This window comes from Pseudophryne corroboree, chromosome 7 (genome assembly GCF_028390025.1).
Source record: "Pseudophryne corroboree isolate aPseCor3 chromosome 7, aPseCor3.hap2, whole genome shotgun sequence".
NCBI lineage: Eukaryota > Metazoa > Chordata > Amphibia > Anura > Myobatrachidae > Pseudophryne > Pseudophryne corroboree.
In genome coordinates, this window is record NC_086450.1 from 209,753,152 (window position 1) to 209,765,807 (window position 12,656).

A 12,656-nucleotide genomic window follows, 5' to 3' on the forward strand; every position below is an offset into this window, starting at 1 on the left:
GTGAGTATTGAGCTACGCACAGACTGCACAGAAAAGGAAAAACATTAGATGGTGAGTGTGATGCGAACGGTTTTACAGCTATCCACTGACTGAGGGGTTTTTTCACACAGCGTACACATGCAGTTGCACGCTTGCACGGGGCAAATTTTCACTCCTCCTGGGCGGCGACTGTGATCGCAGGACAGTGTAATTTGCGGCACAGCGGTCAGGTCTGAATTAGGCCCTTAGTTCTATGCACACAAAGCAGGGCAAGTGCGGCTAACTTGTGCTCAGATCTGCGCCATAATGTGACTGTAGTTTTCCTCTTCACCAGTTAATGCAAGTGTGCCATTTAGAAACCAGAACTGCATTTCCGGATGAGAGAATATGTAATACCCATTGATAGGAATAGTTACTACACGAAAGGGAATAGCCTGTGCCAGGAAAGTACAAGGCAGATGGACGTCAATTTAAATGTATAGATTAATGTCCGCTACATAGACCCAGTTCCCTGTAATCGCTGCAGTTTTGGCACATTGGGTGATGAGGTGCGATCACAGCACTAAGCCTACGCTGTTTCCTTCACTCATTGAGTACATCTAATTGGCTTGAACGTTTCTCACGACCTGTAACATTATCACTTTGTTACCTTGTGGGGGTGGGAAGGTGAACGTTATTCAGTGCATCCCCGCCGGGCCCCATCTGCAGCATTACTCATTCCCGCCATCACTGTGGCCACTCATCCCTATCGATGCCTGTAGCTCTCTCTGATTTATGCACCGTCATTACAGATGTCTCCTGCACCCACTTGTTTCACGTTTCTGCTTAAAGAAACTACTGTAATCAAGTTTTTTCATTTGTTTTAGATGGGTTTTTTTTTATTACTTACAATTAAGGTTTGGAACTACAATAATAACATTTAAAATAACTTTTACTTTTGATTTTCTGTTTTTCTGAATTTATAGGATGCTACCCCCAGATAAAACACTAATGTATAAGGGGCCTGTGTGAGGTACCACGGTATCTTTCCTCATTCAGGTTCATTTATCAGTGTTTGGTATGTTTTGCTTAATGGCAACACAGGGGCAATGTTATCTAAAGCATTTTAATTGTGTCTGCATTACAACTTTAAACTCAGTGATAAACCATCATGTTTAAAGTTACAATGCCAACGTTTAAAATGCAGCTTTATTTCTATGACACTACAGGCGACATTACGCTGTTGACTATCCACAGTGCGTGGCGAAAATCTAACCTCCCCATTTATAAGTGGATATTGGCTTTATTCCCTGCCAGAAGACGGCACCAGTTTGAGGGCAGTGGAGACCTCTGACGTACAAGAACCGTGCTGTGCAGGGGAAGGGTCAGGGAAGTAACCCCACCATTTCCTTTGCCAAGCTGCACTGTTATGTCTGTAGCTGTACCAAGGATCTCGGTGGGGGTCAGACAGTGCTCTCCTCTGTATATGATTTAGAATAGTATCCCTGCAATGCTGAATACATTAAAGCAAATCAGACTGTAGTATCGAAACTAAATAGTGCATTTTAATATAGTTTTTAGCTGAAATTAGTTTGCAGGAACCCATGAAGATAGGATAATACCTCTAATGCGTTACTGATTTCTGCTCAGGTGTGTTAGGATCAATGTGGAAGTCCATTTCATGGCTTATTTTAAAGTAATGTCTATTTGTGAAATGTATAGGGATAATGATTTTTAGTCATTAACCACTGCTTTCTGGAAAACCATTGAAAGGGGACCATATATGACGAGTGTTTGTCCTTGCTTCTTTAAGGAATGGTCGCAGAAGAGTATAATGCCTTCTTTTACTCTCTGGTGTCTCAGGACACACAGGAAATGGCGTATTCCACCAAAAGACAGAGATTCCTTGTAGATCAAGGGTACAGCTTTAAGGTAATTTTTCAAATCATTTTTTACACTTTGGGATTTATAATTCCTGATGGAGGTATCTGTTTTCTGGGCTGAACAACTGACATCCCTGAGGCCTGACCAACCTATTTATCATGTTCTGGTCCTAGAGAATTGATGAGCTACAACCTCCGGAATATTTGTTTACCTCATAAAAAAAACCTGAATCTAGAATCTTCACAAAGTTCTCATAGGGAATTAGCCCATCAAAGACCATCTGAACATGATGCCAGGAAATATCGGGGGTCATTCCGAGTTGTTCGCTCGTTATTTTTTTCTCGCAACGGAGCGATTAGTCGCTAATGCGCATGCGCAATGTCCGCAGTGCGACTGCGCCAAGTAAGTTTGCTATGCAGTTAGGTATTTTACTCACGGCATTACGAGGTTTTTTCTTCGTTCTGGCGATCGTAGTGTGATTGACAGGAAGTGGGTGTTTCTGGGCGGAAACAGGCCGTTTTATGGGTGTGTGTGAAAAAACGCTACCGTTTCTGGGAAAAACGCGGGAGTGGCTGGAGAAACGGGGGAGTGTCTGGGCGAACGCTGGGTGTGTTTGTGACGTCAAACCAGGAACGACACTGACTGAACTGATCGCAGATGCCGAGTAAGTCTGGAGCTACTCAGAAACTGCTAAGAAGTGTCTATTTGCAATTCTGCTAATCTTTCGTTCGCAATTTTGATAAGATAAGATTCACTCCCAGTAGGCGGCGGCTTAGCGTGTGCAAAGCTGCTAAAAGCAGCTTGCGAGCGAACAACTCGGAATGACCCCCATCATCTGGTAATGTTGGTGGAAGGCATGGGCACCATTTTGGATTCACTTAAATCCACTCGTCCCAGACATCTAAGTCAACATCATCTCATCCGTTGTGGCTTGTGACATCTCTGCATGTTTAGCCATCTCCGTTATTGTAAAAAACACACACACACACACACACACACACACACACACACACACACACACACACACACACACACACACACACACACACACACACACACACACACACGTTTTAGGCAGCTGTGGGAAAAATGCTCTAGTGTTAATAGTTTATTTTTCACAAATATCAAAATACAAAGTGAATGAAGAGAAATGTAAATCAAAACAATATTTGGTGTGACCACACTTTGCCTTTAATACAGCAGCAATTCTCCTAGGTACACTTCACAGTTTTTGAAAGAACTCTGCAGGGAGGTTGTTCCAAACATCTTGGGAGAACTAACCACAGATTTTCTGTAGATGTAGGCTTGCTAAAATCTTCATGTAATCCCAGACAGACTTGATGATGATGAGATCAGGGATCTGTAGGGGCCATATCATTCCAGTACTCCTTGTTCTACTTTATGCTGAAGATAGTTCTTAATGACATTGGTTTTTATTTTGAACTTTAAATCTTACGAGCTGTCGATTGCTTAATTATATCATGGTCATCATGGAAGCATCTGCTGTTTGTAATATTTCTACACATTTATTACTTGAGTGCTTAATTTGTTTTTTTTCTCTTACGTCCTAGAAGATGCTGGGGTCCACATTAGTACCATGGGGTATAGATGGGTCCACCAGGGGCCATTTGCACTTTAAGAGTTTAATAGTGTGGGCTGGCTCCTCCCTCTATGCCCCTCCTACCAGACTCAGTTTAGAAAATGTGCCCGGAGGTACCGGTCACAGCTAGGGGAGCTCTACAGAGTTCTCTTAGGAAAAGTTTATTTTCTTTATTTCAGAGTTTATTTTTTTACAGGGAGGCTGCTGGCGACAGCCTCCCTGCAGCGTGGGACTGAAGGGAGGAGCAGTGTCCGCCCTACTGAGTCTTGAGCCACTGCCCCCGCTGACTGGATGTTGAGCTCCAGAGGGGTCTGATCGTGCCCCGCCGCAGGGGAACGCTCGCCCCAGCAGCCAGCCGCCACCCCCTCGGGAGCTGAAGATGGTGAGTGAGTCACTGTCCCCCCTTGCAAGCGGGGGGACAGTGTGAAGAAGCTGGCTAGAGGGTTGGAGCGCAGTCTTAACCGCGCTCCTGGAAGTCTCAGCGGTATTGCGGTGCGGTGCTGGGGGGGGCGCCCTGGGCCAGCTACGGACCCTACACTGACCACAAGCAGCCTGTCGGGGTCTATGGATCCAAGCCAGCATGAATTCCTCTGGCCAGTATAATCTTCATTGAGCGGGAAGACATTGCCATCGAGGGGGCGGAGCTTCTCCTCAGAGCGAACCCAGCAGCGTTCAGTGCCATTTTCCAGCCTGCAGCTCACTGCCAGTGGATGCCAGGTCCCTCCTGAATGACTCCAGCTATCTGTACGGTACCAGGGGGTTGTAGAAGGGGAAGAGGGGAATGTGTTAAGGCTGTGTCGCCTATTAAGGGACACAGTCAGCGTGGGTTTATGGTCTCCCTATACTCTAACAGCGCTGTGTGGGTTGGCTCCAATCTCTGTGTCTCTCTGACATTCTTAGGGGGGAAACTCTGTCTGCCCAGTACCCTATGTGTTTGAGGGTGTGTGACAACATGTCTAGGGACACTGTTTCATATGCTGCAGAGGATTTGTCTTCCCAGGAAGACTCCATTCCATGTAATCAGGATTGCACTGTTTTAGCACAGATCCCAGCTAGAGAGCCAGAATGGTTAGTCTCTTCGAGGGGGACTATTTCTCAGATTTGATAGTTGTTAGGACTGAGCATGCCACTCAGGTCCTCCAGTCCTCTATGGTGGTTCGGTCTGATACTGCCTCCTCGGGGTCCCCTGCAGTACATTCTCACAAACGTGCACTTGCAATTATGCAGGATGACACGGACACCGACTCTGACGCTGCAGACGGTGACGGGGATGTGTTGAGGGGGACAGCATCACTTGCCAAGGGGGTACAGTTGATGATTGAGGCTGTTAGGGATGTTTTACACATTTCGGACACAGCTCCGGAACAGGTGGAGGAGGCCTTCTTTACAGATAAGAAGAAGCCCTCCCTCACCTTCCCGACATCCAAAGAATTGAATGCTATCTTTGAAAAGGCGTGGGAAACCCTGGAAAAGAAATTCCAGATTCCCAAGAGGGTCTTGGTGGCTTTTCCCTTCCCAGAGGAAGATCGGAAGAGATGGGAGTCCCCACCGATAGTTGACGCCTCTGTCTCCAGGCTGTCCAAACAGGTGGTATTACCGGTCCCGGGATCTACCACGTTAAAGGACCCGGTAGATCGCAAGGTGGATGCTACGCTGAAATACATTTACACGGCTTCAGGGGCTATATTGCGGCCTACTATAGCCTGTGCTTGGATTGCTAAAGCTATTGCAGGTGGTCAATCACTCTGCAGGAGGAATCGACTACGCTGGATAAAGGTGACGTTGATTTATTTTTACGTAATATTCAGGATTCTGCAGGGTTCCTGGTGGATTCCATGAAGGAGCTGGGTTCCATGGCTGCGGGGATCTCCTCCATGTCTGTCTCGGCTCGCAGAGGTCTCTGGCTGCGCAACTGGTCTGCGGACGCGGAATCCAGGAAGTGTGTGGAAGGCCCTACCATACAAGGGTCAGGTTCTCTTTGGGGAGGCGCTGGATGCGTGGATTGCCACGGCTACCGCGGGTAAGTCTCCTTTTCTCCCCTCCGCTGCACCGGCTACGAAGAAGCCCTTTTCATCTACCTCGTCACAGTCCTTTAGGCCCGCGAGGCCTAGAAAGAATAAGCCTTCGAACACCTTCTTCAGAGGTGGTCGTGCCAAAGGAAAGAAACCTGCTCTCGCAGGTTCCCAGACCCAGAAGCCCGCTTCTGATACCCCTAAGTCTTGGGCATGATGGTGGACAGCTCGCCCTGGAGGTAGGTCAGGTGGGGGCAAGACTCGGCAGTTCAGCCACGTCTGGGTGTCATCGGGTCTGGACACCTGGGTTCTGGATATAGTGTCCAGAGGGTACAGACTGGAGTTTCAAGATCCCCCACCTCACCATTTCTTCAAGTCAGGCTTGCCAGCCCTGCTGGCAGACAGGACAATTCTTCTGGAGGCCATCAGAAAATAGGTGGTGTCAGAGGTCATTGTTCCGGTCCCACTTCAGCATTGGAACAAGGGTTATTATTCTAACCTTTTTGCGGTACCGAAACCGGATGGTTCGGTACGGCCTATTCTAAACTTAATATCTTTGAACCCTTATCTCAGGGAGTTCAAATTCAAGATGGAATCTCTGAGAGCTGTTATCTCAGGACTGTCGGAGGGGGAGTTCTTGGTGTCCCTGGACATCAAGGATGCTTACCTCCACATTCCCATTTGGGCGCCGCATCAAGCATATCTCCAGTTTGCGCTGATGGATAATCGCTATCAGTTCCAGGCGCTGCCGTTGGCCTGTCCACAGCACTGAGGATCTTCACCAAGGTGTTGGTGTAGATGATGGTTCTCCTCCGCAAACAAGGGGTGAACATAATTCCATATCTGGACGATCTCCTGATCAAGGCATCGTCCAGGAAGAGGTTGTTGCGTTCCATCGCGCTCATGACACGGCTGCTCAGGAGGCACGGTTGGATCCTAAACCTTCCAAAGTCTCATCTGGAGCCGACAAGGTGGCTGTCTTTCCTGGGAATGATCCTCGACATGGAAGTGCAGAGGGTATTTCTCCCGGTGGAGAAAGTGTTGGAGATTCAAGCAATGGTCCGGGAGGTCCTAAAGCCTACCCGGGTATCTGTTCATCAATGCATACGCCTTCTTGGGAAGATGGTTGCTGCATACGAGGCTCTGCAGTACAGCAGGTTTCATGCTCGACCTTTTCAGCTGAACCTATTGGTCGGGCTCTCCCCTACACATGCACAAGAGGATACACCTGTCTCCGAAAGCCAGGATTTCACTCCTCTGGTGGCTGCAACTTCCGCACCTTCTGGAAGGGAGAAGGTTCGGAATTCAAGACTGGATCCTTTTAAGCACAGATGCAAGTCTAAGAGGTTGGGGAGCAGTCGCTCTGGGGGAAACCTTTCAGGGACGATGGTCGGAACAAGAGTCACTTCTCCCAATAAACATCCTGGAACTCAGGGCTGTGTACAACGCCCTTCTGCAAGCAGCACACCTTCTACAGGATCGGGCTATTCAGGTGCAGTCGGACAATGACCACAGTGGCCTACATAAACCGACAAGGCGGAACGAAGAGCAGGGCTGCCATGTCAGAGGTGTCAAATAGCCTCATCTGGGCAGAAAGGCGATGTCGGCAATCTTCATTCTGGGCGTAGACAACTGGGAAGCAGACTTCCTCAGCAGACACGATCTCCATCCAGGGGAGTGGGGCCTCCATCCGGAGGTGTTCGAGGAGGTAACCGGTTGGTGGGGGGTTCCTCACATAGACATGATGGCCTCACGCCTTAACAAGAAGCTACAGAGGTACTGTTCCAGGTCAAGAGACCCACAGGCAGTGGCGGTGGACGCACTGTTGACACCGTGGGTGTTCAAGTCAGTGTATGTGTTCCCTCCACTTCCTCTGATACCAAAGGTTCTTCAGCTCGTAAGAAGAACAAAGGTTCTGGCAATCCTCATTGCTCCGTACTGGCCAAGGAGGGCTTGGTACGCGGATCTGCTGGATCTTCTGCTGGAAGATCCACGGCCTTTACCTCTTCGGGAGGATGTGCTTCTGCAGGGGCTGTTCGCTTATCAAGACTTACCGCGGCTACGTTTGACGGCATTGCGGTTGAACGCCAGATCTTAGCTCGGAAAGGTATCCCAAGTGAGGTCATTCCTACCCTGATACAGGCCAGGAGGGGGGTAACGTCTAAACATTACCATCGCATTTGGAAGAAATATGTTTCTTGGTGTGACGCCAAGAAGTTTCCGGCGGTGGAGTTTCAACTTGGACGTTTTCTCCTTTTCCTGCAAGCAGGGGTGGATATGGGAATAAGACTGGGCTCCATCAAGGTCCAGATCTCTGCTTTGTCCATCTTCTTCCAAAAACAATTGGCTGTTCTTCCTGAGGTTCAGACCTTTTTGAAAGGGGTTTTACACATCCAGCCTCCCTTTGTGCCGCCTACGGCTCCATGTGGTGTTGCAGTTCCTGCAATCTGCTTGGTTTGAGCCTCTACAGGAGGCTGACCTCAAGTTTCTCACGTGGAAGGCGGTCACCTTGTTGGCCTTGGCTTCTGCACGACGCGTGTCGGAATTGGGGGCTTTATCTTGTAAAAGCCCCTATCTGATCTTACATGAAGACAGGGCGGAACTTAGGACTCGTCCACAGTTCCTACCTAAGGTTGTGTCGGCTTTCCACATCAACCAACCTATTGTGGTGCCAGTGGCTACTGACTCCTCAATTACTTCAAAGTCCTTGGATGTAGTGAGGACTTTGAAGATTTACGTGAAGAGAATGGCTCGTCATAGGAAAAGTGACTCTCTGTGTGTCCTCTATGATCCAAAGAAAATTGGATGTCCTGCTTCTAAGCAGTCGATTTCCTGCTGGATCAGGTTCACTATCCAGCATGCTTATTCCACGGCAGGATTGCCGTGTCCGAGATCTGTAAAGGCCCACTCTACTCGTAAAGTGGGCTCTTCCTGGGCGGCTGCCCGGGGTGTCTCGGCGGTACAACTCTGCCGAGCAGCTACTTGGTCTGGGTCGAACACGTTTGCCAAGTTTTACAAGTTCGATACTTTGGCCTCTGATGACCTCAAGTTTGGTCAAGCAGTGTTGCAGGAGCCTCCGCGCTCTCCCTCCCGTACTGGGAGCTTTGGTACATCCCTATGGTACTAATGTGGACCCCAGCATCCTCTAGGACGTAAGAGAAACAGGATTTTGGTGATCTACCGGTAAATCCTTTTCTCGTAGTCCGTAGAGTATGCTGGGTGCCCGCCCAGCGCTTCGTTTTCCTGCATTGGTTTTATGGTTCAGTGTTACCTGGTTCCTAGGTAAGTTCTGCGTTATTTACTGTTTCAGCTGTTGCTGAAGTTGTTCCGGCATGTTGGCCGGATTCTCATGTTTGTGTGAGCTGGTATGAATCTCGCCACTATCTGTGTAATTCCTTCTCTCGAAGTATGTCGTCTCCTCGGGCACAGTTTCTAGACTGAGTCTGGTAGGAGGGGCATAGAGGGAGGAGCCAGCCCACACTATTAATCTCTTTAAAGTGCCAATGGCTCCTGGTGGACCAGTCTATACCCCATGGTACTAATGTGGACCCCAGCATCCTCTACGGACTACGAGAAAAGGATTTACCGGTAGGTAACCAAAAATCCTATTTTTTTTCACTCATAATGGGTAATTAATCCCTGTTTTGAACATTCCAACCAACCAACTCCCATAATATAAAGTACTTTGTGCGTGTGGCTGTTGATCGAGTACAGCAGAGTTTTTGATTGTGGTCTGCATTTGGATTAGGTAATTACAAAACTCGCTGGGATGGAAGAGGAGGATCTAGCATTCTCCACCAAGGAAGACCAGCAGCAGCTTCTGCAGAAGGTTTTGGCGGCCTCAGACCTTGATGCAGAGGAGGAAATTGTGGCTGGGGAGTATGGCTCCAAGTCTACACATGTAAGAATAGCACTGTGTATATGTTCCATGATTATTCTGCTTCTTCCACACATATAAGGCTGGGTAGACGCTTAAAAGATTTATCTGCCATCGTGACAGCTAAGCGGGCAATTCGATAAGTTATACACGTTTACAAATCAGCCGCTTAATATGTCGGGACAGACATCAATATTAGGCATGCATTTAAATTTGTTGATGGACCCTGCTGTCAGTGTACATATGCAGATTGACCGATATATCGTTCAGATATATTGGCATCGACTGTGCTGCAGGACTGTTGCGATAGGTTTGTGAACGGTGTCATTCAGACATATCGGGTGTACACACCTGCCGACCAGATACCGATATATTGCTCTTAGCTTGAACGATCCATATACCTTACTAGTGTGTACCCAGCCTTAGAGTTAGAAACCTTAGAAATCATTTTTACAGATTTTTTTTAAATATTGAGAAATTAGTCTTAATGCATGACTTTAGTAATAATGGTAGGCAATAAGAACAGCTCACGCTTTAATGCTGAGTGAGGTATGCAGCTTTATCACACTCCGTCTACCAGAAGAAATGGCGACATGTAGCCAAAGTCATAAGGTGAATGGCTTTTTATTAGCTGCCAGGACACCTGCAAATGAATGTAACCTAAGGCACAGGCAAGCTGTAACAGCCCAAACATTGTCAGTGCACTGCTGATCGCTGGTTTGCGGAGAAAATTTGGTAAAGTACCACACAAAAGTTATTTATTAAACGTGGTTTAATTCATGTAGAACTGAGCTGCAGAAAAATATCTCACAGTTAAGTGTTCTGTCCCTTTACATCATCCCTTTTCTCTGCAGGTGGCCCGACGTGTAGGCGCCATGAGTTCTATGTCTGGAGCAGACGATACGGTGTATATGGAATATCACGCTCCACGAAACAAGGGCGGGAACAGCAAGCATGTACACCCGCTTTTCAAACGCTTCCGTAAATGAAAAGAACTCCATGTCCTCATTCAGGCTCTCCAGGCAAATCATTTATACGGAATAATGGTACTGGCAGAGTCTGGTGTGTAAAATTAGCAAACAGGCTTCATAGGTAGAACTCGATAGAGCTGGAAATCATTTAATATTTTTGTAATGTACAGAACAAATCTTACAGTTAAATGACTGAAAGTAAAACAACGTATTCAGGTGATTTAATGTAACCTGGCTGCAGAATCAGGAATATTTCTGACTGGAATAGCAGAACGTTTTGGCTTGTCGTTTTCTTTCGTTTCAGTATTATTCCTTGTGAATAAAGAAATATAAATAAGTCTCGTTCCAGATTAGCAGCTTTGTTTGAAATGATCATGTAAGGTGCTTGGAAACTGTTTTTTTTATGCTATTTAAACATGAGAAACACGTTAAAGTGATTTTATAATAAAATATCAATATTGTGTGTGACGTGTCATTGCATGTAACGCCTAAGTAAAAGTGTCCAGTACACTTATTTTGTTATTTCTGTTGCCTAATTTCCAGGCAAAGTACTTTATTTGCCATAGACCAGAGGGTCTCAACCATGGTCCTCAAGGCACGCAAACTGTCCAGATTTCAAGAATAGCTGTAATTGACCTCAGTTATTTTTAGTACCTCAGTTATTTTTATTTAACCACCTGTACTGAAGCATAGATATCACTAAAACCTGGACTGTTAGGTGTAAATTTACTAAGATGGGAGTTCTATTTAAGATGGGATGATGCCCATAGCAACCAATCAAATTTTACTTCTCATTTATCTAGCACCTGCTAGAAGATAATACCTGGAATCTAATTGGTTGCTATGGGCTACATCCAGTGTCGGACTGGGGCATGAAGGGCCCACCGGGGGGATGCTGTTGTAGGGGCCCATGCTTAAGGGTGTGGCCAGGCTCCACTGGGGCGTGGTCAGCCACCACAGAGGTTTGGCTAACCATTGCAGAGTATATGTTCTGTTCCCCTTGGTAAATATATAATAAACCATATTCTTGTGATGTATAATGCATAATTCCAGTGCACTAGGATAGAGTCTGGAACCTGATCCCTAGAGGAGGAGGAGGGCCCACAGGCAGTGGGGCCCACCGGTGGTTTACCCTGTGAGCCAGTCCGACCCTGGCTACATCCCATCTTGAATAGAACTCCCATCTTAGTAAATTTACCCATTAGTGTGCCTTGAGGACAGAGGTTTGGAAACCCTACTTTACCAAGGATGGAGTAATCCCTATGGCAGGGTAAATGTGACTGTCTTCTCTGGGTAAGCATTGATGATGTGGCGACTTGAGCTACTAATTGAATTGGGACTAACCTGTCTGAACTTATTACATTCTGGTATGTAAGAATACTTTCTTCATGTAGATGGTTTAATAAAGGTAATGTACTACATCAATTTTCACAATTATTTGCGGCATACATTACCAGTCAAAAGTTTGGACACACCTTCTCATTCAGTGGTTTTTAATTATTTCGCTAGCATCCATAAGGGATATTTGGGAATTAGTACGATGGGGTTTAGACAGGGTCCAAAGGAGCCGGTGCACTTTAAATTTCTTCAACTGGGTGTGCTGGCTCCTCCCCTCTATGCCCCCTCTTACAGGTAGTTTAGAAGAAGTGTCCTCAGGAGAGGATGCACACTCTGGAGCTCCAGAGTATTTTTTCAGTTTCTTTTAAAACATGATTTTCGGTATGCTGTTTGGGCAACCGCATACCTGCACTGTGGGAGTTAGGGATGGGGGAAAGCGGTTTCCGGTCTCTTCAGGCATCAGACCCGCTTCCCCGCTGCAGGACTACCATCCTGAGAGGTTTTTGTACAGCAGGGCACTGCGCCTTAGCGGTCACAATCGCAGCACGCCGCACACCAATAACAGTAAGCCTGCAGGTGACGTCTGTGGTGAGCACAAACCGGGGGCCCCGCTAGGGGGGTCCCCCGGTTCTTGGTGCAGCAAAGATGCAGGGGTGGCATACGGGACCCGCTATAGCCCCCCTGTGTACACTGACAGCGGTAGTGAAAACTAGCACTTGCTGTGATGTTTTACACTTTTATAGGGAGATTTTACAGTATAAATATATAGGGAGATTTTGCCAGTATAAATATCACTGAAACTCTGGTGCCATTATAGGGGGCGAAGCTTCCTCAGAGCTGGACCAGCAGTGTTTTGGCGCCTTCCTCTGCTTACAGCTGCAGCAGCAGGCACACACAGCTCCTCCAGACACTCAGGATAACGCAGGAAAACTGGTACAAGGGTGTAGCAAAGGGGGATAGCTGCTATTGTACACAATCTGTGTCCTGAAAAGGACTAATACTCTGGTGTTACGCCG

At 47.1% G+C, this 12,656-nt stretch overlaps 1 protein-coding gene across 1 annotated transcript in view; it reads left to right on the forward strand.

The window, feature by feature from the left end:
- Nucleotides 1-10,763, forward strand: part of ERCC3 (ERCC excision repair 3, TFIIH core complex helicase subunit) — a 106,185-nt gene extending 95,422 nt beyond the window's left edge. Inside the window, exons 13-15 of the mRNA XM_063933968.1 lie at nt 1,772-1,890; nt 9,203-9,355; nt 10,186-10,763. Coding sequence (XP_063790038.1) covers nt 1,772-1,890; nt 9,203-9,355; nt 10,186-10,320 — 407 coding nt within the window. The 3' untranslated portion in view covers nt 10,321-10,763. The remainder of the gene's footprint in view (nt 1-1,771; nt 1,891-9,202; nt 9,356-10,185) is intronic.
- Nucleotides 10,764-12,656: the final 1,893 nt, after the last annotated feature.